At 52.6% G+C, this 24,177-nt stretch overlaps 1 protein-coding gene across 8 annotated transcripts in view; it reads left to right on the top strand.

Moving 5' to 3' along the window:
• SH3PXD2B (SH3 and PX domains 2B) overlaps positions 1–24,177 on the top strand; it is a 77,806-nt gene that overhangs the window by 45,144 nt on the left and 8,485 nt on the right. For 4 of the 8 annotated variants that reach the window (XM_083799276.1, XM_083799279.1, XM_083799281.1 and 1 more), the window contains 9 exons: positions 1,728–1,819; positions 11,947–11,972; positions 12,397–12,432; positions 18,067–18,201; positions 19,682–19,786; positions 21,557–21,674; positions 22,862–23,088; positions 23,644–23,693; positions 23,814–23,939. In XM_083799276.1, the coding sequence (XP_083655402.1) occupies positions 1,728–1,819; positions 11,947–11,972; positions 12,397–12,432; positions 18,067–18,201; positions 19,682–19,786; positions 21,557–21,674; positions 22,862–23,088; positions 23,644–23,693; positions 23,814–23,939 (915 nt within the window). The remainder of the gene's footprint in view (positions 1–1,727; positions 1,820–11,946; positions 11,973–12,396; positions 12,433–18,066; positions 18,202–19,681; positions 19,787–21,556; positions 21,675–22,861; positions 23,089–23,643; positions 23,694–23,813; positions 23,940–24,177) is intronic. The other 4 variants (XM_083799277.1, XM_083799280.1, XM_083799278.1 and 1 more) reach the window with 2 other exon arrangements.

Raw genomic sequence — 24,177 nt, 5'->3', positions numbered from 1 at the left:
GGTGGGTGTGGGACTGAAGAGCTGCAGAGACGTGGGATGAGCAAGGAGTCAGTGGGAGCAGAGACATCTCCTCCAGGGCACGTAGCGCTGCAGGGCTGAGACGTGGGGTCCCATCCTGCTCTCCCTGCTGTTATCATCAGAGGTGGACGTTGTGTGTGCTCAGAGTGTGGTGGCGCAGAGCAGAAATAAAAAATCTCCCCTAGCCTGCTGAATGAGAATTGAGGGTTAAGCAAGCCTGTTGTGAACAGGTTCCTGCAGAAAACTGCCTAGGAATGTTCCTGCTTGCTTGCCATCCCCTGGTGGAGTAAGGAGGTGTCTTCGTTCTCTGGGAGAGCCCTGGAAAGGAAGGTGAGATTTGGTCTGGAAGCAGGTGAGGGGAGCTATAAAGGAGGGATCCACTGCTTTCAGAAAGCAACAGAGGTCAGAAGTTTCTTACCATTTTTTCCAGTTTATTCTCTGTGCTCTGCGCTTGTTGGTGTTTCCCCTGAAGCGGGCTCTGCCTTCATTGTATATAGGGACTTTTGAGAAGCTGTTAGTGGGGTGTGGATGGAGGAGTTGCAATGCTGCAACATTCAAGCCCAACAGGACTGGGTGAACCTCTAAAAAAAAAAATCCCTGCTAGAGAATAATCCATTCTCACACCCTGGAAAATGGATTTTGACGCAATAAGGTGGGTTTGTCCAGTAAATGACCAGAGTGACTTAATGTGGTTCTAACACCACGGTCTGAAGCCGTGTGCAGACAGCCCTTGCCAGTTCACTCCTTTGGACGTCAGAGCCAGAGGTGGGACAGACATCACGCTATTCATGTCCCTGTTTTTGTGTTCGTGGCCACAACCGCTGTAGTCCACGGCCAGCTGGGCTTCGGGGTGGCCTGCTTGACTCAGCCACAGCTGCACCCACTGAGTCAGCGCTGGTTGGGCTTCCTGCAAGACGTCCTGAAAAATGATCTGCGGGTCTTGCCTTCTGTGCTCCCAGCGCAAGATGTTTTCCGTGACCGTTCCCTGCTATCAGAGGATGTGTATCCCTTCTCCGGGCTGCAGAATAGGGGTGACTTTTTTTGGCACAAGGGAAGTTGTGCAAATCATGGGATGCTTGGTGTTGGGGAGTGCTACCCGTGTGGGGATGGCATCCATGCAAAGCCTGGTCTTTGGATAGCCCTTCCCTGCACACAAAATCCCCAGAGTGAGTGCTTTTCTCTCTCCTGTGTCTCTCACATGATCTTGTTTGCAGCAGCGCTGTGATTAGTGGTCTGACTGTCTGCTGTGCTGGCAGGGAATGACTGTGTGCTGAATGGCTGGAAGGGCTTTTGGGGCCCAGCAATTAGGTCAGTATGGAGCCACATCTGATCTTGTGGTAACCCTGGGGCTTTGCAGATGTGGCTTTGTCTCTGATACAGAAAGGAGTGGAGATTCAGATTGCCCACACTCCTTTCATGAGACTGCTGTGACAGCAAATGGAGGGTGGGGGAATTATATAGAAAATTGGTCAAACATCTGCTCCAGGTTGGGAAGCAGGGCTGCAGCATTGCTCCCTGACTTCAGATCTTCAGTTGCACGTCAGTTTTACTTTTTGCAGTTGCCATCACCCACGGCCCTATTCCTTCAAGCAAGCAGGGACCAACACGGTGCTCTGCAATGCCATGACCTTGTCTCCTGTGCTCTGATGCTCCTTGCTCAGTCTTGATGGCAGTGCTTCATATCACCCATGTCTCTGTTTCACCTGCAGGCCCTGATCCAGCTGCCTCCCTACATCTCGCAGTGTGAGGAGGTTCTGCAGTTCTTTGAGACCCGACCCGACGACCTGACTCCCCCCAAAGAGTAAGTTGGGTGGGTGGCTGCTGCCACTGGCGTGGTGATGAAACACACTGCCTCCGACTTGCCAGCATCCAAGTATTTGACAGGCTTTGATGGTTACCCCAGGAGTCACAGATCTGGGATTTGGATGGTTTCTTGGAGAGGGAATGGGGGCTGCACAGCTTCAGGTGGATACCTCCACCCCCTCGGTCAAGTCCTGGTGTGGCCTTTTCCACCAGGGAAGTGGACGTACTTCTCTGGGACACCATCAAGTGCTCATTTCCCCCCAGGCCTGCCAGACACAGTGCCACTTTCTGTTCAGTGAAATGCTGGTTTCAGAAACATGGTCAGGCTGAAAAGCCTTATTTCATACGGCAGCAGCCAGGCTGGGACTGCACATCCTCTGCCTCGTTCGAAGGCTCTTTCCCTTAATAATGTCTGTGAGCCCCATCCTTAACCACTCCTGACTTTTTCCATGCAAAACAAGGAATGTTTGCAAGGAATCCCGCGTGCCTTACGCAACTCTGTGTGGTTATAAGTCTTGTGACTGTGAGCTACTTTGGCCAGGAGCCACCCATCTCTTACTAATCACAAGCAGCATAAATCTGAGCAGCCGCCTCCATCTCCCGCTATGCGGCTCGCTCTTTATGCTGCATGTGACACTATGTGCAGCTCTACCAAAGGTTGAGCAACGGAGGAGGCTTGATTAATTGTGCAAGGAAAGGCAATAAATTGATTTGACATCATTCTCTATTGGAAGGGTGCGGAGGTAGATAAGGGATTTTGTTTTTCTCCTCCGAGCAGGAGCACGGAGTCTTGCAGGTCTCCAGCTAGGTGTTATGCTTGTGTGGATTCTGTCTTCTCCATGGGTTTTACATTTTATTCGTTTGTTCACTTTAATTCCCCCTTCCCCCATCCCTGCTTTCCTCCTTTGGCTTCTGTTTCTAGTACTTGGCCTGTCGTCATTCCTTCTGCAGCTCACAGTCACTTGATGAGATTGGTCTGAGGGCCCCGCAGCCCATTAACTAATTGCGTGCTGTCAGCTGCTGCTCTCATCCATCCTGCCCCGCTATTGCTCACCACTTAATCTGCCAACCTGATGGTTGTCCCTCAGCAAAGGTGGCAGTTTCAGGGGCAAGCAAGAGACAGAAGAACAAGACGAGCTTGCAAAGACACTGAGTGAGGGTTTATCATGGGGATTAACAGCCCCTGAGGCTGTTTCAGGGCATGGGGAGCTGTCTGTGTGCGTCTGAGCCCTGCATGAGAAGACGATGAGCTGCTCTGCAAAGGGAGTCACCTACTGGAGCTGGCTCTAGCTGGGGCACCAGCACGCATAGGAGATTGAAGGGCAGCTTCAGTCTTGCACCCACTCTTCCAGCCTTTCCTTTTGTCTCACAGACTGAGCCAGATGCTGGCCTGAAATCAGGTGTGGTGGGGCTGTGGCCAGGACAAGGAGCACACTCAGGAGTGGAGACCTTCAGGTGCTGAGCATCAGCTCAAAGTGGTGCAGCTGTCTGCACTCAGCTATGTTTGCTGCTCCTGGCTACCTGGCCAAGCAGCAGTCAGTGCTATGTCCTGCTCATCATCTCCTTGCTTTGTGTCCCACAGAACTAACCAGAGGTAAAGTGTGGGGGGCACCAGCCCGAAATATAATCCAAAGCATGTGCTTATGTCACAAGATCCAACCTTGGATACATCCTGCGGTGTCCTGCAGGACGGCTCTTGGGTGCAAAATTGCACTTGGTGCAAAACTACTATGTGTTGACCTTTGGAGTGCTGGCAGATGAGTGGGTGAGGCACCACTGAATCTGGTGGTGGGCTGCGCTGCCTCCCCCTGCCTGCTGCTCTCCTGAGAGGAGAGTTTGCAGCACGCAGAAGGACTTAGCGGGTGACTCCTGTCCATTCGCCTCCAGCAGCAAAATGCTACAGCATCTCAAGGACGTCTCTGTTGTGTTTCATATCCCCGCCTGAATGCCGGAGGGGTATTTATTAGCTACAATTCAAAATGCTAATTAATAAAAGTCCTTGACTCTCTCCTCTGGAGAGATTGGTGGGAGCCCTTTCCCGAGCCCTGAGCGTTGGCACGCGGCCAGCCTACCACTAACGATATGAGAGCTGTGATAGACGGCTGGGCTGGATCAGACGTGATGGCGTGTCTGGGGTTTGGCCGGATGTCATCATTCATAAGGCAGATAAATACTTTTCTCGGGGAACTTGAAAGGGAGCCAGGCCATGAACGGAGTATTTAAAAAAAAAATAATAAGCAAACATTTTTTTATGCGGGGTGGTTGGAAGGTGGGAATGAGGGAGGAAAAAAGGACTGGTCAGCATGCTCTGTGCCAAGCCAAGCAGCCGCTCTCATGGCACCATGGCCAGGAGCCTTCCTGCTCCCTGTCCCCTGTCATTTGTCTTCCCTGGCTGATGCCCCAGGGCTTGTCCTGGGTCGCAGCACGGAGCAGGGGCTGTTGGTGATAGGGACGTGCCCTTGGGTGCTCTGGATGTGCCCTCTGCTTTCCTTTTCCTGGGTTACGCAGAGAGGATCCACCCATCTCTCAGTGCGCTGGGATGTGCAGCCACTTTCAAGAGCTGCAGCTGACTGCAGACTGTAGAGCTCTGTTTGACTGCAAAGGGTGAATGTAGTCCTTGGATCTGGCAGCGTTTGGGAATGGAAAGAGGAGGCAGGACAGCCCATGCATCTATCCCTGGGCGCCTCCCGTGTCTGTTTTCCCCAGTGCTGGAGCTCTTCCTGGACTGATCCAGGCTTTGCTTGTGCTTTCCTGCAGTGCAAAGCTCCCTTTGGTGTCTGTTCGATGCTGTTGGGAGCACCAACAGAAACAAATCTTAGTCTCTCACTCACTCTACAACCCCCCAGCCCTGCCGCTGACATGTTCAAAGAAAGAATGAGGAGAAGGGGACTGAATGGAGAGGGAAAGAGACAAATGCATCCTTTTTCCCCCATTGCTTCCAGTTGGGCAGTGGATCAGAGCCCAAAGCAGAGCTGAGACAAGGAGTCTCCAGCAGCTGGGGGGTGGAAGAGGGAGGTGAATCCCTTGCTCCATCCCCTCCACACACACATGCCAACTTTCCAGCGTCCTCTTGCCCACAGGGACCACTTCAAACAAGGGAGCGGATTGAGGCTGTGGTGTTTCCACTGGCAGAGATGCCTGGTGGCTTTTGTGACGTGGATCCCTGTCCAGCAGTCTGTGGACGGGATAATTCAATCCCTTCCCCCTCAGAGAGCTGCCCAGTGGTGGGTAGGAGTGGGCTTGTAATCTGGATGGATTGATTAAATTTGGGAAGAAGTGGGTCTGCAGGGATGGAATGGAGGTGGGGGAACAGAAATAGTTATGGAAGGAGAAATCATCCAGAAACTTAGCTGTCGGTGGGGCTGTGGGGGTTTTTCTCCTGGTGTTGGATGAAAGCCTTTTGAAAACTGTAGTTTCAAAGGAGAGGAATCATCAAATTCCTGCTCACCACATATCTCAGCAGGTCTGACCAGCAGCAGGATGCCTGGCTGTTGAGGTGGGAAGTTGCCATGTGTACCCCCTCACCCCTCAACCACCCTTTTTCAGTTTAAAGCAGTTCATTTAACCACAGCACAGAGCTGCTGGAATAAGGCTGGGGAAGTCTGAGCTGCTGGGCACAAAGCCACTGCTGAGTCAAGGCATTTAGCTGCTCGCGCTCCTCGCCAGCTGAATTTCTGCTCTGCCACGTGCGGGAGCCCAGGTTAACTCTGTAGTGAAGCAAGGTCCTGAGGCGTCCCTTCGTAATTGTTGGTGCTGTGCAGGTGAGGAGCACTGGGGAAGAAGCCATCATCTGCTGCCCAAGGGCTGAGGAGCTACACGGGAGGTAACCTCATCATGAGAGGCATCTTTCATTAAAGGCTGCTTTCTCTTTTGTAGCTGGGCATCCTGTCTTGTGAAAGACACTAGAAGTTGTTTTGAACCTTTCAGCGTACAAAGCCGATTCCTTTTTATTTTCCTTCCAGTGGGGGCACAGGCACCTGTAGAGCAAATTTATTGTCTGTTACTGTGCTTGAAAGATGTCCTCATGCACTCTGCGTTCGCAGTTTGAAAGCTACTGGCTTCAGGAGATATCAGTGTTGTCTCTAAAATATGTAAATTCCTCTTGTCCTTCTTTCAGACAGTTTTTCCCTTAGGTTCTAGGTGTGCCCAAGTGCCCAAAGTGCTCCTTTCCTGGAAAGGGAGGGCAGGGCTGTGTGTCCGACACATGCCCCTTGGCAGCCCCCACAGCACGCCGAGACTTAGTGCAGGGTTGGTGTGGGGACCAGTATCAGCACCCCACTCTTTAAAGGCATTTTAGTAGGGGATCATGACCTCTGCACGAGCAGATGGCAGTGGAAGTAGAGTCTATGTCTCACCGTGGGGCTGCCCCTGTGCCCGTCCTGCCTTTGGAGACCCCAGCTGGGAGTTTTGCTGGGGAGCTTCAGCTTCTGCTCCCCCGTGCTTGCTGAGGCTGCTTGGCTTTCCCAGCCCCTACCACCCCAATGCGTGCACTGGGAGCAGAGCCCTGCGCCTGCTAGCCGGGCTGCATGGTGGTGGGAGCCGCAGGAACACCACGTCTGACTTGCCTGGGCTGCAGATGAACGAGAAACCTCCTCCTGCTGAGCAAACAGCCTTCAGGAAACGCGTTGTGCACGTCGTTTTGGCTGCTGCTTCCCAGTTGAGCCGATCTGCAAAGCTGTTTGCTCGAAGTGAGACCTGGTGGCTTTTCCTGTCTCTGTCTTAGCCGGCAGCTGCTGGACATCCTGGGAGCAGTGGGGCCGCAGGCTTGTGCTCAGCTCTGGAAGGTTGCCTCTTGGGCTGGGTCGTGTCCCCTCTCCTGGCAGGAAGGCAGCCCGGACAGGCAGCTGCTGTCCCTTCTGCCTTGATTTGCTACCCCGCAGCAGTGGGTTCCTGCCCAAGCTTCCCAGCCCTCCTGGGTCCCTGCTAAGTGGCAGCAGCTTCTACTGCCACAGTGTACATCTATACACACCAAAGATGTTGTAAACAGAGAGAGAAAGCAAAAACAAACTGCATTTTGATTCTGGTGGTGTCTTCTGGCTCTGTCACTGAGCTCCAGGCAAGCCTCCCTGAGGATTTTCACCCAAGGCACTGACCTGTGCTTCAGTTGTGCCTGCCTGGGAGTCTGCTTGGCACTCAGGGACAGGATCCCTTCACGGGGCCTGGAGCCCACCTGGAGCTCTCTGTTCCCCTGGGGCTTCAGCAAAATGTCCCCATCGGTTTGGCTGCCTTGTGTGGCTACAGCTTTGCAGTTCCTCGGGGCAAACACTCGGGGCAAATTCCAGTTGTAGCAGGGCCACTGACAGCAGCCAAAGTCCAGGGCAACTCTTAGAAATCATTTTCTTCTTTCCCTAATGGACGTGCAGGCCCCATCTGAGCTCACAGCCCCAGCTTGCATTCCTGCTGTTTCTCCCAAACAGCCCTTGGCTACAGAGAGAGGATTTGGGAGTGTTTCAAGGGCAGTCCAGCTCTGCTGCTGGGGATGGTTTTCATTGCTGGGGCGGAGGACCAGGGGAGGTGCACGGTGATGAGCTGGGGCATGACCAGAGGAGGAGAGCGTGTTATGCCTGCAGCGAACCTCAGCAGCCCTTCGTGCTTCTATTAACACCGAGGTTCTGGTGCTGGGCAGTCGAGTGGAGTGGCGATGGCTCTCACAGCAATAGATCGCTTCCTGCACCCAGACTAACGGGGACACCAGGCTGTCGCCAGCTCCAATAAATCAGTGAAGGGATTGCTGGGCCAAAATGAGACTTGAGATGGCTGTGATCAGCTTGTGCCAGCTTGTCTCCATACGTGTGATTGAGAGGTCCTGCGTAGGGCTGCTGTGCCAGCAGCCTTGGCGAGTGAAAGATTTGTGTTAGGTCCAAAGCACCAGGAGATGATGCTAGACTGAAGTGTGTTTCCACCAGTGTAACAGGGAGCAAATCTGGTCCTCTCCCTTATTTCCATAAACGTCAGCAGACTCACAACCAGTGTCTCCCTGAAGCAAGTCTCTTTCCTTCCTGCTTCCCCGTAGCTTTTCATGTGCTTACCTTTCCTTGTAGCTGAGCTGTGCCAGGAGCAAAAGTTTTCTTTGTAACCCTTGTGTGGTGTTTGGGGGGCGACAGGGGCTTCAAATCCTGGGCCAGGTGTTGGGGATTTAATAGAAAATGGGGAAGCTCAGGTCCCTGCTGCAGGATGGAGTGGCTGCCCCATGTAGGAAGCCATTCCAGTCACTTTTGCCAGTAAGCTAGAGCTCCCTGAGTTGATGGATGTTGACTTGGGTAAGGAGGCTTGTTGGCTTGTGGCTTTTGAGCCGTGTCCTGCTATCCAGACAAATTACAGCTTGTATAATGAATTGTTTGTTTTGCAGTTCTGCTGGTGCCTACGTGCAGATTCACCAGGAGCTCAACCTAGATCTCAGCTCCAAAATAGTGGTCTCCCTCCCTCACAGATGAGAACTGTCTTTCCTAGATGATAATAGAAAGAAATATTAACAGGGTTGAAACACGATTTGCTCCAGTGTAAGCTCCTTGGATGGAGAGAGCACTTGGTTTTCTGTGCTAACAGGGCACAGGGCAGCCTTCTGAGCCCAAAGGTTTGGCTCAGATAGCTCTCCAGTGGTTAAATACAGGACTGGCACAGGCACTGCGGTTCGGGTGACAGGGGCCCTTTCAGTCCTTTGTGGAGTATTTGCTAAACATCAGTTCTCTTAAACAGGAGCCCTGTTGTAACCCGGTTCTGTCTCTGTCTTGCTCGCATAAACCTTGCTAAGGCTTCTAACATCACCATGCTTGCTGAGTGCTTCCAAGCAGAACTTCCTCCTGAGAGCTATTCTGATGACATCGCTGTATTATGGAAGGATATTTTATTTTCCTTTTTTTTTTCTTTTTTTTTTTCTTTACAAGAGCTAGACTTTTCTGTGGGGAATGTTTTCTTGGAATGGTGACTTCAGACCCATCTCATCCCGATTGTGGGTCCCGCGTGGATGGCATTGCAGCAGCTGGAGTTGCCATACTCATGTTTGTGCTCTGCTGTCCCTCTCCCTCTCTGTGCCCTGGCTGAGGCAGTGGGTGGTGCTGAGGTCTGTGAGTGCTGTGCCATGCCGGAGCCTTCCTCCCAGGACCCCTCCCATGGGATCTTCCTCCCCCAAGCCCCACTGCACAGCCACTGCAGAGCTACCTCTGCAGCACAGCCACGTGCCTAGCTCAGCAGCCACCAAACCCGAGTGCTTGCTTAAAGTCAAGCAAGCTTGTAGAAGCTCCTCTCTAGACACTGTCCTAGCCTTCAGGGCTTTCCTGGTTTTATAATTAGCATTTCTTGTCTGAATTGTGACCCTGTAAGCCTGCAAAAACTCTCAGCATCCACAACATCCTGCAGTAAGGAGGTTAACAGCTTAATACATTTCATTGAAGAACAGCCTGCTTCTGTTTGGTTTAAAGAGTTTTAAGTGAGATTCCTGTTACATGGGAACCTTTGCCTTCAGTGTTCCTGACATGGGACTGGGAAAGTCCTGGGAAGTGGCTGGAGAGCCATTGCTGGGTTTTACCTCTCGGGGAGCTCTGTAGAGGCACGTTTTCATCGCTATGTGCTGGTGCCTTGTAGCCGTGCTGTGACTGCCTGGTTCATCTGCACAGCACGACTGCTGTGAGGGTGAGAGTTAAATGAGTTTCCCAGTGGCAGGCAGTGGCCTTTCCTCCTCCTCTGCCTGAGCCACTGGTTTCCAGGAGGCCGTGCATGCAGGCTCTGCTGCGTGCCTTTCTCTGGTCCGTGGGGACCGGCGGAGGAGGAGGAGATGCTGCCGGGAGTCTGTTGCTGCTTCCTGTCTTGTCTGAGCTCCTGTCCCCTCTGAGGTGGTGGGCCGGGGCTGCTGGTCTTCAGACCTGCGGCTCTCTGCATCCGTGCCAGAAACAACCCAGCAGCAAAGTGAAATTGCAGCTCCTTCCTTGCCCCCTCACCCAGACAGAGCAGGCGGCGAAAGGAAGCAGGGGGATGAGTTACAGTAAGAAGTTTAGCAGATGGCAGGGGAAATGCAGCAGCTCTCTCCATCAGGGTGATGCAGTGCCCACCTGCCATCTCCTGTGTGTCTGCCAGGCCTCCCTTCTCCTCCCTGCCCTGCAGCAGCCCGTGGTGGGGCTTGGATTTAGCTCTGCGCTTTGGTCTCTGCTTAGAAATGTATTAGAGATGCAATGTCCCAAAGATTCCTCCTTGGTGTCTGCATCAGGGACATGGTGCTCAGGTCTTCACACGGTTCTGTGCTCTCTGAACTTAACAGATAGGCACGACATTGCATTTGTTTCTGCTCCATCTTTGCTGCATTTAATTTAATTTTATTGATGGCTCAGTGGGCAAGTTCCAGAGGTTTCAGATGCAAAGGGAGAGGGGAAGCGGGGGGGGGGGGGGGGGGGACGACACGACAGGGAGGATAAAGCATTCCCTAGCTAGCAGAAGAGGTTAACTCCTCAGTGCCCACCTAAGGCCAAAGAAGAGGCTGTGGGGGTTACTAGTGGGACTAGGCTAGGACACAGGATTTGGGATACGGGGCTGGGGGGCTGAGCTTCCTCACTGGGACTTCTGGGCATCAGCAGTGGGCAATGCCAGGCTGCCCGATAGCTCCTGTGCCTTCCTCTTCATTTGGGATCAGGGCTGTGAATGCCCATGCTACATCCCCTCAGCCAGGGAGGCCTGAATGTGTTTCTCAGGGCCTTGCACAGGAGGGGTTAAAAAGCAGATATTTGCTGTATCAGTTTGGTGCTTTCCTGTGTCCCTGGCTCCCTTCTTGCCCCATCCTGCAGGTCAGGGAATGGTTTTGTGGGGGTCCCCCCGGAGCAGTAGGAGCGGTGCTGCCTGGGCCGAGCACACAGGGGATGCACGGCCTGGATCTGCAGGCAGGCTCTGAAGGCCGCCGAGTCCCTGCATCACCCCATCGCTCCGGGGGAATAAAACATCTGCAGTAATTATGGTCTGAAAATGCAGATAAGCTTGAAAGAGAACAAAGCGTAGCCCAGCTTTGGCTGGCTTTCTTGCTGAGCATGGAGGGATTTCTCTGCTCGGCCTGAAAGGGACAGGGAAAGGTTGTTTTGCCAGTGGATCTCGTAAGCAGAGGAAGGGGCTCCTAGGCTCTACCTGGGCTGGTCCAGCTGCCTTTCCAAGCAGTGGTCAAGCAGCTCACAGCTAGAGGAATTATAGGTTATCATCACCCCATACTACAGCAACATTTCAGGGCCACAGTGGCGATTTGTGTGAAAGTGTTGAGAGCTCTTTTGTAGCAAGGCAGACCACTGCGGTTGGAGCTGGGGACGGTGCTGGTGCATTTGTTTGTATTTCACCCTGGTTTGGTACTTTGTTTTATTATCTGTGATTTTTTTGAGGCTTGTCTCAGCCCATGCGTTCTTGGGTTTGTTTGTTTTTTAATCATGCCCTGGGTTTAAGGCTATTCAGCAACCATGTTTCTTAGCAGAATTCAAATAAGAGAAGGGACTCAGGACCTCTGGTTTCTAACCCATCTTGTCATCCATGTGGCCAGTGCTGTCCATAATGAGAGGACTTGGGCTGGAGCTACCTCATTGCCTCCTCATAACTGCCAGTAGCTCCTGCTTGTGTTCATCCTCTCTACACCATTTTAGCGAGTTGTTTTCTTTTGGGGCATAAATCCTTGCCCCTTCCCCAGCCGCTCCCCATCCTTGTCCCCAAGAGGGGTGCAGGACATGGAGCAACTTCAGTATTTCCCTCATTGTCTTCAAAGTGGTGTCCACTTCTGTGGGAGCTGTGGTCTGTGCTGAGAGCAGTTTTGGGGGTTTGGGTTTCCCCTGCACCTGACTCTGCTGCCAGATTGTCCCAGCCCTCCTCCTTTTCCAAGTGACACGATGGGAGTTGTGGCTGTCAGAGCAAGCCGCTGAGGAGTCCAGGCCAGCAACCCTCATCTTGGGAAAGACAAAAGCATTAAATTACTCAAAAAGAGGTGGGGAGACAGCCTGTTTGCACAGCTGGTTGTGCCCCACATTGGCCACGGGGACATTAGGTGGTGTGAGGGAGGTCAGCTGCACCATCAAGGCCAGCTCTGCTGTGTTTTCCTGCATGGTTTTTTCCTGTGGCCAACAACCCAGCCGTCCCCATCCCTCTGCTGACGCTCTTCCTTCTCTTTTTCAGGGAGCCCATTGGAAAGAAGCGGTCTGGTAAGCACTCCTCCTCTCCTCCCATTTCACCACCTCCTCCTTTCACCCACAGCCTTGGTCTCCTGTCACGGGGTGCGGGGACCTGGCCCCATGACGAGCACCGCTGCCAACCCCTGCTGTGCTCCCCTGTGGGGCACGGGGTTCCTGACACAGCATGTCCCCTCCAAGTCCCAGCCCCACGTCCCTCTGCGCCCCCAAGGAAGGGACAGGGCTGAGGACAGCAGGGGCTGGGGCTCCTCGCTGCCCCTGGGCCCGCAGGCGTCCCACGGAGGAACGGGGCTGATGGATGCATACAGCTCCGCATGCTGCACCAACCGCCCCGTTCGCTTGTGCATCGAGTCGTTCCCACCACTGCTGCCACCCCCGTGGTCGTGTCCCTCCTCTCCTCACGCCTTGTCTCCCATCGTTTTTGTTCCTCCATCAGGGTTTATCCAGAGAACGGCCTCTTTCCTGCAGAGAGGTAGTAACAGCCGCGCGCTACCTGGGCCTTGCTCTCGCTTCGCCTTTCGCCGGGGGACACCTGCTCTTTCTGGGTGGGCAAGCCCCTTGCAAAAAGCTGTCACGTCCCCCGTAGCTTTCTGTGGTGCCTGGTGGACACGGGGCAGCAGCAGCCAGGAGGTGCGGCGGGAGCAGGACAGGCGCTTGGCTGCGGGCCCAAGGTTTCTGACCTGGGAGTTGACACTGCCATAAGCTGTGTGAGCAAATTTACCTGTAGATGTGTGGGTTCCTCTCTAAGGAGAGAGGAAAGGTATAGGAGAGACTCAAAGACCTAATTCCACTTTCTTTTCTGTTGGAGCCGAAGGGCATCCCTCCTTCAAGAACAGCTGATGTCCCAGTCTCTTAACTTGGACTAGCGGTAGGATGTGTATGAAAAACTCACGTATTGTCTGCTTGAACAGTGGCTCTTGGTTTTATTCCGTTCTCATGGGCAGGTCATAACTGAGTGGTCTCCTGGTAAACTAGCAGGGGTTTACCAGTATGGTTAAAACCTTTGGAAAACATGCTCTCCTCAAACTCTGACAGCCGCAAGGTATGTCTGTCAAAGCTGGACCTTAGGGAGGTAGTTTTACAGCTCTCATTAGCCATTTGTAATCACAGACTGTATTTTTTTTACTGGCTTTCTCATGCCGAAGTGGTGGGTCTTCCACTGGCTTTGTCAGAGGAGATGTGCTGAAGGTTTTGCTTCAGGCTGAGTTATTGCTTTCAGTACAAACCCATGTGGAGGCAGAGAGAAGCATCTGGCTGTGGGTGGGGATGAAAACAGGCTATGTTTTTTTTTTCCTTCTCCTCTCTTCTGATAAAGCAGAGGTAAAATAAAGACACAGAATCCCTTGTCTCAAAATGTCTCTCGTCTGATGGCTCGGTAGGAAGATCTGGTGAGTAAGGAAGGGTATTATGTTTCCCTGTGAGATCAGTGTGTGTTTAGATCACTTTGAACCCAGTCCGCTTACATTAAGCAAGAGAAAAAAAAGACGACCTTTCTAGGGTTGAGGAGGAGAGAAAGATCTGAGTTATGCAGCAGAAATTTTCTTTGAGGGCAGAATTTAATTCAAGGATGCTGGCTGTTGGAGAAGCAGATTTTTTTCTCCTGTTTGTGCACACAGCTACGTTCTGCCTTCCCGCTTCACATAGACCCATTAGCAAAGCAGGTTTATGGGCAGCTCCACCTTGCCTCTTGCCCCCAGCCCTGAAGGCATGGCAGGTTTATGTGTGACACAGTGATGTTGTGAGGTCAAAGAGAAAATGCTCTTTGGGATGCTGCTTGCTTGCCACCGTTGTGAGGGAGAGAAGAGGGAAATTTGGGGTAACTTCCCAGCCAGAGCCCTGTTCTGGCAGGACAGGATGGGATGTTTAGACCATGGCACTGCACTCCCCTTGTTTGGCCATGGCATATGTGCAGTAGCCATCAGGGAGAGGTGTTTGTGTAACACTACAAAGGGCTGATGCTTTGTGCCAGACATGCTTAGAGACTCCTCTCACTATCTTGCATTTTCTGGCAAAAAGAAACCAAATTTGGCTCTGCTGCTGTCACACAGAGCCCTGTCTACCTTGAGGAAGCCCCTGATTCTTCATCAGTAGCTCAAGCCAGGGCTGCTTTGAGTGCAGAACAGCATGGCACAAAAAAGGCTCTTTTAATATGAGATCTCCCTGAGGACGGGGCATCCAACAGCTGCTGACAAACAAAAACAACTGGAATTGTCTCCCAGTCGCTTATTTCTCCAGCACCCCCAGAGTGGGGGTGAGCTGCTCTTTAGGGTAGCACTGGAAAGAACAAACGCTCCTGAGCGCCTGGCAGCAGCGAGCCCTGTTTTCTAACGGGCTGCAACCGAGCACTGGGATGCAAAGTGGGTTGCAGTGGTACCTGCAGCCTTCCTCGGTGACCAAGAGGCTCAAGGGACAAATGGTTGGTGTTGTGAGGAGGCCCGGAGGCAGGGACTTGCCCTGTGTGAGCAATGTTTGCCATTATTCATTGTTGCCCATGCTCTGGGACTCTGAAGCCCAACTTGGCCACTGATTTAGGTACGTCTAAAAGTAATCATCATAATCAGTCCCCAGTACTGTTTCAAACATTTCTATTTGCTCCTCCTTTCTGAGTTCTACAGAAAGCAGATGGAGATTCATGGGTTTGTTGTGGCGCTAATGTAGTGCAGAGGAGCCTGAAACTCTCTCAGCAGTTTTTATTTGGGTGGAACTGCCCTAGGAGGCTGGCAGAAGAGCTCCCATATCCCCCTGCTAGTTTTATTTTAGATGCTTTCTTGCATGGCTACATTCCTTTTGCTGTGCTGTGCAATGTTCCCGCAGTGGCACAGAGACCCCAAACCACAGTGTTTGCTCTAATAAGGGACAACGAAAGCACAGCTCTCCTCCTACAGAAGCGATAGGAGGGCCATTCTGAAACTCCACTGGTGAATGCTATTCACATGTGATTATTTCCTAGTTCAGGAAGAACCCCTGGAGGGATGAGAGGGATTGCAGTGCTGATCTTCGCAGGCTCGACAGGTCTGGGAGAAGAGGGGCTGGCCTGAGAGCACTGGGTCTGATCAGCACAGACCAGAGAACAAAGAAAGTTTATCCAAAGCATGACATTTTTGGAAAGTGCAGTAGGCAAGGGCTTGAGTGTATAGCAAGGACAGGCGTTTAAAAACAAATACCCAAATACCTGTGCCCCCACTTTTATTTCAGTCCTGAGCTCTTTGCTTCTCTCTGAAGGCACCAGTGTCCATACCATTAAGAGAGTCCTCACTTTTGGCACTGATACTGCAAAGGCAGAAATTGGAAACATGAAATCTTGGAGCAACCCTGTATCTGAGATTTCCTACCTGTTTTTGTACACCTCACTGCTTTGGGTGAGTGCATCTCCTCTGCGGCTCTCCGGCATCTATAGCCAGTGTCTGTTCTGCAAGTCCAAGGACCCCAGTGGTCTCTTGGCTCAATGCACATCCCTTCTCTAGGCCACCTTTGTGTCAGTCTCAAAAATATTCAGGCGATACAAGCTTTGTGCTCCTAGCTACTGTTGTTCTACACAACTCCTCTCCTGTGGGCTCTGTACTGTGCTAATCCTTCCTCCCCTCCCCAGCTACAGAGCTTTAGGTACTATTTTAGATGATTAAGTTTATGCCATTGCTATTCTTAAGAGACCAAGTCTGCCCATAAATAGGATGTTTTATTGTAACTTGACCATGTATTTTTGTGGCTGGGGATGATTATGCCAGGTGAACGCACTCCTGAAATTAACTCCTACCTCTTCCTCCAAGCTTAGTTTACCACTTCTGTTGCCGGTTTAATAGGTACATTGGAGGCTCCAGAATTGCCTGGTGAAACTACAAATAGCCTCACGGCATTGTGTGTAATTACAGCTAGGGAGGCAGAACGGAGAGCACAGCTCTCTTCCTGTAGCTGTTATTCTGCTCTCAGGGGCTGGGTAAATCCTCTGATCACTTTAAGCACAAACCTTTAATTGAGCTAGTAGAACAGATAGTCCCCAATTTCCTAGCATCCTCCATTCACTTTAAAGGGCTATTTTTAGTTTTGTCTGGTGCCCCACCTCTGGGTTATGGCTTGGAGGAAGCTTTCATTAGTGGTAACAGATCCTCTGCACTTGGCCAGCTCACCTGCAGCTCTGCAGAGAGCTGTTTATGGCAGGATGACATGGACAATTAGCCTCTTCCTCCTTTAAATGAGACTGTCCTGAAAAAGCATTTCAGTTAAATTGTGGTTGTGGTCTTTCTTTCTCAGAACCAGTTTGAGAGGTGGTGACCTCGGGCTTAGGAGAACTTCTCAGTGGGGGAGCGGAGCGTTCCGGCACCGCTGAAGACCTGTTGGATCTCATCCATCTCTGCTCAACCCTCCTGCTCTGGTCACTGCAGGATTGTGCCCTGCAATAGGTTCCCTCATAGGAAAGCTCTTTTATCAGGCCGAGATCTTTCACGTGGCAGGGGAGCCACTGGGTCCTCTTGCAGCATAGCAGTCTGTGGAAATTTCCTCCTGATGCACAGGTGCAATTTCTTTGCTGTGCTTTGCCTTTATATCCCGAGGGACCACCGCTCTCTGTATCATCTCTTTCTCACACCCTTCTGAGACTGGGAGGTAATCGTCCCTGTATCTGCCATGCTTTAGCAGCCAGAGGGCTGGAGCAGATGTGATTTCTGCCTTTGATCCAAAACATGAGGCCCCCTGCTCAGAGTACATGCACAGCCCCTGGAAGTACGCCTTAACACCCACAATCACTCCTGCTATAATAATTAATACTGTTCTAATTCCAAAGCACTGGGCAAATATTAATTAATTCCTACTGCACCTGGGAGAATTGGGTAATGAGTCTATCCTCAGCTGGCAGGTTGGGAAGCTGCAAGGCAAAGCGTTGGGCTGGAGGCTAGAGCCGAGCCTTGGGGCGGAGGGGAGAAGAGTGCAGGCGTTTCTGACACCTTTTTGCTCCTCGGAGGCTTTTGCAGGCAGCTGGGCAAGTGCTGCCTGTGCTCTGGGTACCCAAGTGCCTTGTGGCTGGTTCAGCGTGAGGCTGAGCCCACGTGAGTGCCCTCCCAGAGGGGCTGAGGAGTCTGGGTTCGGTGCTGAGCACCCCCAGGTCTGCAAAGCCCTGGGTCGCTTCGTGATCTCCCTGCACACAGTGTGACAGCACACCCCTGCACTTTTGGGAACAGGGGAGTTTTGCTCCATGCACAGAGACAAACTTGGGGCCGTGTTTCTAAAGCAGAATGGATTTGACTTGAAAACTCTATCCCAGTAGCGCCCTGCTAAGAGGCGCCAAGCAAAGGGATCCATATCCAGACCACTCTCCTAAATGAAAACGTGCTTGGAAAAAATAAATCAGCGTCGCCCTGCTGTGCCTGCTGGTCCCCTGGCAGGGCTGGTGGGGCACTGCTGGCTGTCCCCTCGCCTTAGCCTGCAGTGCCACCTTCAGCCTGGCCGGGCTCGGCACAGCCAGCGCTGCTGCACCAGGCTCCCATGGGCGCATCCAGCCCTCCGTCAGCTGGCAGGCCCCTTCCTGCCTCGGGGAATGCTTTGCTTTCTGAGCACCCTGCCCCTTTGCCCCTCCTGGGGTGTTTCGTCTCAGTGGGTTGTTTTTCTGGCATCGAATTAGGATCTGCTGCAGGAGCTGAGCAGGGTTAGCGGAGCAAGTAGCTGGGACAGCAAACAGCCAGCGAGTCACAAGAAAGGTAGTGATGGCTGGGGGATGCTGCTGTGTCCTACAAATGCCCCTCCGTCTGGGTGGCCAGGCTTTTTAGGACCAGTAAAACTCCCTGCAGGCGGTGTGTGCTGAGCTGGGGTCTGAGCTGCTCTGCGCACTGGTGTCGGACAGCAGGGAGCAGGATGCTGTGCGCCCGCGGCGGTGGTGGCGGTGCTTGGACGGCTCCGGGTGAGAGCAGGAGGTGGGAGCAAGCGCGAGGTCTCACCTGGCTGTCCCCATCTCACCTGGCTGCTGGTTTGGTCTCTGTCCTCACTCTGCCCAAGCCTCTGGCTCACCTCTCTCACGCTGGGGTCCCCAGGGTGTCCTGGAGCTGCTCGCAGGCCAGCAGGCGCTCGGGAGCCGAGTGCTGACCCCGGCACACGGCTGGGTTCTTGTCCCCCTGTGCAGGAGCTGACTCTGCGTCGGTCGATCCCCTGGTGCTGGAGCAGTATGTCGTGGTGGCGGACTACCAGAAGCAGGAGAGCTCCGAGATCAGCTTGTGCGTGGGCCAGGTGGTGGATATCATTGAGAAGAACGAATCAGGTACAGAGAGTTTGGCTTGGCAGAGGGTTTCGGATCTACTCCGCGTCTCAGAGGAGCGACAGGAATAGCAATCCTGTATTCGTCAGTGTCTTCTTAGTAGGAATTTAAGCAAAACAGCCTCCAGGCACCTCGCGGGGATGTCCTTGGATGGGCAGCTTAAGTGAGATGTGGAGGAAGCGGCATCAGCCTGCAGGATTTCTGTATGAGCATGGACAAGGCTTAGGGACTTTCTCTAAATGAAGGGTCTGATTACCTGTTGTGCTGTGCGCCAGGCGCCGTCCATCTTTTACATTCTCATTTTGTGCTTCTTTGTGCTGAAAAATACAGTGGCTGATGAGGGGGACGCTGGGCAGCAGCACCATGTAAAGCCCCCTTTGTGCACTCGCAATTCCTGCCTCCTCCAAAGGAGAACACCATGCAGCGCTCGGCCCTGGGGCAGGGGCAGGCAGCCCAGACATTCGCTTGCTAAAGCTTAAACTTGCTCTTAACCTCTGCAAGGGGAATGTGTTGTGTCATAGGTCCGCCTTCTGGAGTTGGTTGAAAAGGGGATTTTATTCCCCAAAGGTAATAGAAGTTGCTTAGGGAGGTTTATAGATAAATCAAGAAAATAGATTTTTAAATTCTGGAAACCCAGTCCCAAGAGGATGAGTTGAACCAGCAGCTATGCTTGAGAATGAGGAAAATAAAAGCAATCTTAAAGCAAGTGAAACCTATTAGCACAGCCAATTCAAATGGTATGGCAAATCATTTATTTATGAAATGTCAGCCCTGGTTTTCACTTCCAGGCAGGTAGCTGTTGATTCCCTTCCTGACAATCGTTGTCTTTCTAAATGACTTGCTGATGAGGCTCTGAAAATAATGCTGGTCTTTATTTTTCTCCCCCCTAAAGACACAAATAGCTTGTGCTTTTCATAACTGAGGAGCACGCGTTTATGTTGATTGGACACCCAGGGTGGCCTGGGATTGCTGGCGGCCTCTGTGGAGCTGGCCAGGTTTCCGCTGGGAGAGCTCATGTTTTAATCCTGCGTTTGCTCATAGCTTTTAAAATTTGCTGTTTTCACAAATGTAAAGAAGGCGAGAGCACAGCAGGAGTCAGTTATCGATTTGCAGACAGTGTATTCATCTCGGCTAATTAGACTGGACTTGCTGACCCATACTGAGAGAAAATGAACCATGAAGGAAAAAAAAAAAAAAAGAAAGCAAATGAGGTGGCTGGAGTCATTCACTTCTGAGTTGTCCCATTTTTTGTGACCGTGGGGAGGGAGCTGTACATTTGGGTATCGCTCAGCTGCGATTCTCCCTTGCTGCTGTGTGCGCTCCCTTTCGGATGGCGCTTGGCTCTGTTGCTTTGGGGTAACCCCAGCCTCCCATGTGGCAGCACGGAGGGGACAAAGCCCCCCAGACTCATGGCTTGTCAGGAGGGAGGTGGTTTTTGGCTGGTGGGTGCCCTTGGCTGATCCTCCTGCTGTTTTGTTCCCAGGCTGGTGGTTTGTGAGCACATCAGAGGAGCAAGGCTGGGTGCCAGCGACCTGTCTGGAGGCCCAGGATGGCGTCCAGGATGAGTTCTCAATGCAGCCCTACGAAGGTAAGAGGTGGCTGGAGGCACCTGACCCAGCTTCTTCGTGCTGAGCTATGCTGAGCGGCTTGCAGGGTTGCTTAGCCCTTTCTGACCTAGGGAGGGGAAAAGCTCTGGGGAGGACAAACCCACAAGTGCCACAGTCGTGTCTGTCCATGATGGTCTGCCCAGTCTGCGCCAGTGCTGCACCAGGAGTCGGGCAGGGGGATATTGGCAGTGTAGCTGCTGGCATTCCTGCTCCCCCAGAGGGGCTGGAGGTGCCACCTCTGGGGAACACCCAGTCCTGCCATCACGATGTCCCCTGTACTCCCAGGGAGGTGGTTTGCCTGTATACTGGAGGAGGAGCAAACCTGAGATCCTAGGACAATTCCTGTGTCTTCTGATGTCATGCAGAAAGCAAGAGCATGCACGAGTTCACATTATGAGAATAGCAAAGCTGCAACCATTGCATACAGTAAATCTGAAACAACCCTGTAGCACGCATCCTTTCCACTGACCACTGTATGCTCAAAGCAGTGCTGTAGTTTGCTCAGTCATTTTCCTGGGGAGATGGAGGTGGGAAGGGGGTTCAAACCAGGGAGAGACCCCCGAGAGCTCCAGGTGAGTACAGCTCTGTGCCTCTCTCTGCTGTCAACCCTGTTTCCTCTTAGACCCGAAGTGCTGCCTCCTTACGTCCTCTCTTGTCCTTCTCCTGCTTCCCCAACATGCTCTTCCCAGTCCCGTGGAGATACTGGTCTCTGCCCAGGCACGTTGGCCGCCGTCGGACCCTTGGGGACTTGTACACCAGTGGATGGGGTCAAGGTGGACTTTGTAGAGACGTGTTCAGCTGCCCTTGTTTTGTGCCTGCAGCCTTGTTGTGTGCATGTTTGTTTGCTTTGCATGGGAGGGACTCTGCTTGTGTCAGTCCTTGGTATGTGCCGCGTGTGCTCCTCAGCCTTCCATCAGGCCCACTCACGTCCTCCTCTCTTTCCTCTATCAGCCGTTCCCTCTAACTTTTTGAGGCTTGTTTTGGGTACAGAGACTGGAGTCGCTGCTTTCCCCCAACACATTTATGCGAACTTCTTGTAGCTGCTGCCTTAGTCCCTGCTCTCAGCCGTGGTCCTGGTGTCGGTGGCTCAGGCAGCACCAAGAGAAGAGCCCACCTGGTTTTGCTGGATGGGACAGGACGTTTGCTGCTTTGACTCATTCGCATGAAGTGGGTGGGGAATCAGGTCTTTCGAGAGCTGTGCTTTTCCAAGAAGGCAAGGGCAAAGGGCCGGGCATCCAGTTTTTGTGTGTTTTCGAGCCCTGGAGGAGTGCATTTTCAGGAACAGTGGCTATTTAGGAGAATAAAGGCAAAAAGCAACTGGAAGGGGAAGCTTGAGTGATGTATGAAAGTGATTAAAGACCATGGTGGTAGCTGGGATTGGGTTCTTGTTGGGGTCGAGCAGCTTCCTGTGCTGTATCCTTGTGATCAGTGAGTGGCACAGGATCCCGGAGCAAGAGCTGAGACCACAGACTGGAGGGATGTGAGAGGATGAAAAGAAGTGGGCATTCAGTGCCTCCTCACGTTGGCTGTCATAGGGGAAGCTCACCAAAGCTTACATTTCAAAATGCAGCTGGGTTTGTTTTGGAATTCATTTCACCGGCATTTCTTTTCTCAATAGTTGTGTATCTCTGTGTGTTTGCACCTATGTTACAACAAGAATTGCTATTCATAGAAAACACTTAACCACTATTTGACTGGTCCAGGTTTCTGTAAAACAATAACTTAGTAAATCTCCACTTTCTTTCCTACAGAGGAGAAGTACACAGTTATTTACCCATACACTGCAAGAGACCAGGATGAAATGAACCTGGACAAAGGGGCCGTGGTGGAGGTGATCCAGAAGAACCTGGAGGGCTGGTGGAAAATCAGGTACCGTCCCCGCCTCTTGCCCTTCCCTGGCACTGCAGGCTGTGCAAAGCAGAGACCCGATGCACAGTCCAAGGGCAAGCCTAGGGCAATGGGGAGGGCAGAGCAGCAGAACTCATTTCTCTCCATCCCTAAATACTAAGGCTAACTGTAGTTCAAGGTTTCAGCCAAGCATAGTTGTGGTTAAACATCTTGAAAATCCCTCAATTTCCTGTGCTGGGGAGGTGGACTGCGTCACGGCATCACATGCCCCAGCAGCGCAAAGAGAACGGGTACAAGAGCATTAACGTTACATCATGTGCTGCTGATAGGAAAAGCAGCGAGTGTCCTGGAGGCAGACTGGATCCTCTGGCTGTGTTAGGAGGTTCCTGCGGAGAAGGGCCGTTGTCCGGGCCAGCTCTGCTGTGTACAGGGTGTGCTGAGGCCAAACACTCCCGGTCATCCTGAGCTGGTACTTGTTTTCTCCTGGAAGCTCGTTTTTGCTTCTCTGTGGTCTTAGCTAATGGCTGGACTTGAGCAGGGTGGGAGCATATGCCACGGTTTTCTTAACCTTACGTTGAACCTGTGGTATTGGCAGAAGCAAAGCCCCAGAAAAATGTCCATTGACTTTCTGAGCAGAGGAGAGCTGCCACAAGAGCTCCAAAGGCAATTACAAGCTCAGGATCCGGTGCCATGTGAGTGCAGTGGCTGCAGCCCAGCCAGCAGGAGAGTCTCTGACGCTGGCGCAAGACCCTCGAGCATGGCAGGGAGACTCCGTGGATGTGGTTTTTCAATCAGATCACAGCACTGGTTTCTCTCCTAAACAGCGCAGATTTAGAGCAGGGAAGGGATCCAGGCTGTGCTTCATCCAGAGAACAGGTACATCAATCCTAGCAGCAACCCTCTGGTTTTCCCCTTCGCTTCCCCTGCCAGTGCATTTCATTCCTGAACCAGTGCCATTGCTGAGGTGAAAAGGAAATCGGGCTTCTCGCCGTTCCCAGCCCTCGGCCTGCTGGCTGCAGCCGGCCTGCGTGGGAGCACCAGTCATTGCTGCCACTCTCCAGGTGCCACCTGGCATGGAGCCTGGCACTGAGCAAGCTCACTTTGCCCAGATCAAGGCTTGTGCTGAGCCCTGGCCCCAGGGACGCCTGGTAGGGCTCGGGGCAGCACTGAGGCTCTGCACAGTGACGCTGCCGTTGTTGTCACTGCAGGTACCAGGGCCAAGAAGGCTGGGCCCCCGCCTCCTATCTCAAAAAGGGGAATGGAGAGATGTTCTCGCAGAAGCTGGGATCAGGCTCCTCCACTCATTCCTGTGCCTTGGATCTGGATGGCATTTCCCGGCAGCAGATCGTGGCCAGCCGAGAGAAGGACGGGCTCGCCGGCCAAAGGGACGGGAGGTTCGACAGCCGTCCCCTGCCCAACGCTGACATCCGACGCAGTAAGTGGCCAGCTGGGAAGGTGTCAGTGCAGCCTGTCCTGCAGAATTTTGGGCAACAAAGCTCAAATGGGAGGCAGGAGGCTTGCAAGTCACCATGAGCTCTGTAGCAAGGTCTGGAGGTGGCATTACACAGGGCATGGGCACAGCGCTGCCCAGGGGTCTGCTGAGGAGCAGCAGCAGAGGTGTGAATAGGAGCCTCTCAGCCTGCAGGTTCAGCTGCAGACTCCTCGCAGGAGCTGCACAGTTTAATCCCTCAGCACGTCAGGTCTTTGGGGTCAGGCCTGCAGTGAAAAAGCAGTTCCATGGGGTCACCTCAGCTGCATTTCCCAGCAGCGCCTGATGGTGCAGAGCTGGTTCCTCTTCCAGCAGGATAACCTTGGAACCTGGGTGACCTGTGTCACTCAGGGTACCAGGGAGAGAGGTTCCTCATTTGGCTTGCTTGCCTGAGGCAGGCTTGGTCCTTGCCTTTCTGCCTTCTCTTTCACTTGCCTTATGGGAACGCACATGTGACTAAAAGCCAGACCCTCAACAGCATCTGAAATTCTTCCTCCACAGAGTCACCGAAGATGCGGCAGAGACCCCCTCCTCGCCGAGATCTCACCATAGTAAGTGTGTAGAGCATGCACACCACCTCCCTGCTGTCTTAAGACTCCTTTGTCTATGTGGACATTGTGTTACACCTTCTGTAGAGACATGCTGATGGGTTTTCTTTTTCGTTGTCATAGCCACGTGGTTTGAACCTGCCTAAACCTCCTGTCCCTCCTCAAGTGGAAGAGGAATATTACACCATCGCTGACTTCCAGACCACCATCCCTGACGGCATCAGCTTCCAGGCAGGAATGAAAGTAGAGGTGAGTCTGTCATCTTCCCTCCTCGCATCTTCACATCAGAACAGTGCTTGTGATTACCTCTGTGGACTGTTATCACACAGCAGGAGCTTGTGAGACTTTAGAGTCCCAGGTGCTCTTGGTGGCCTCCTGTCCCTTGAGTATGTGGGTGCTGTGTTGTTTGAGCTAATGGAAATAAAACTTCATCACAAATGGGGGTAGAAATTACATTTTTTTTCTTACTTAGGCCAGGTGTAACACT

The sequence above is a fragment of the Anser anser genome (genome assembly GCF_964211835.1).
Source record: "Anser anser genome assembly, chromosome: 14".
Lineage (NCBI taxonomy): Eukaryota > Metazoa > Chordata > Aves > Anseriformes > Anatidae > Anser > Anser anser.
This window is presented reverse-complemented; position numbering and strand designations above follow the sequence as displayed.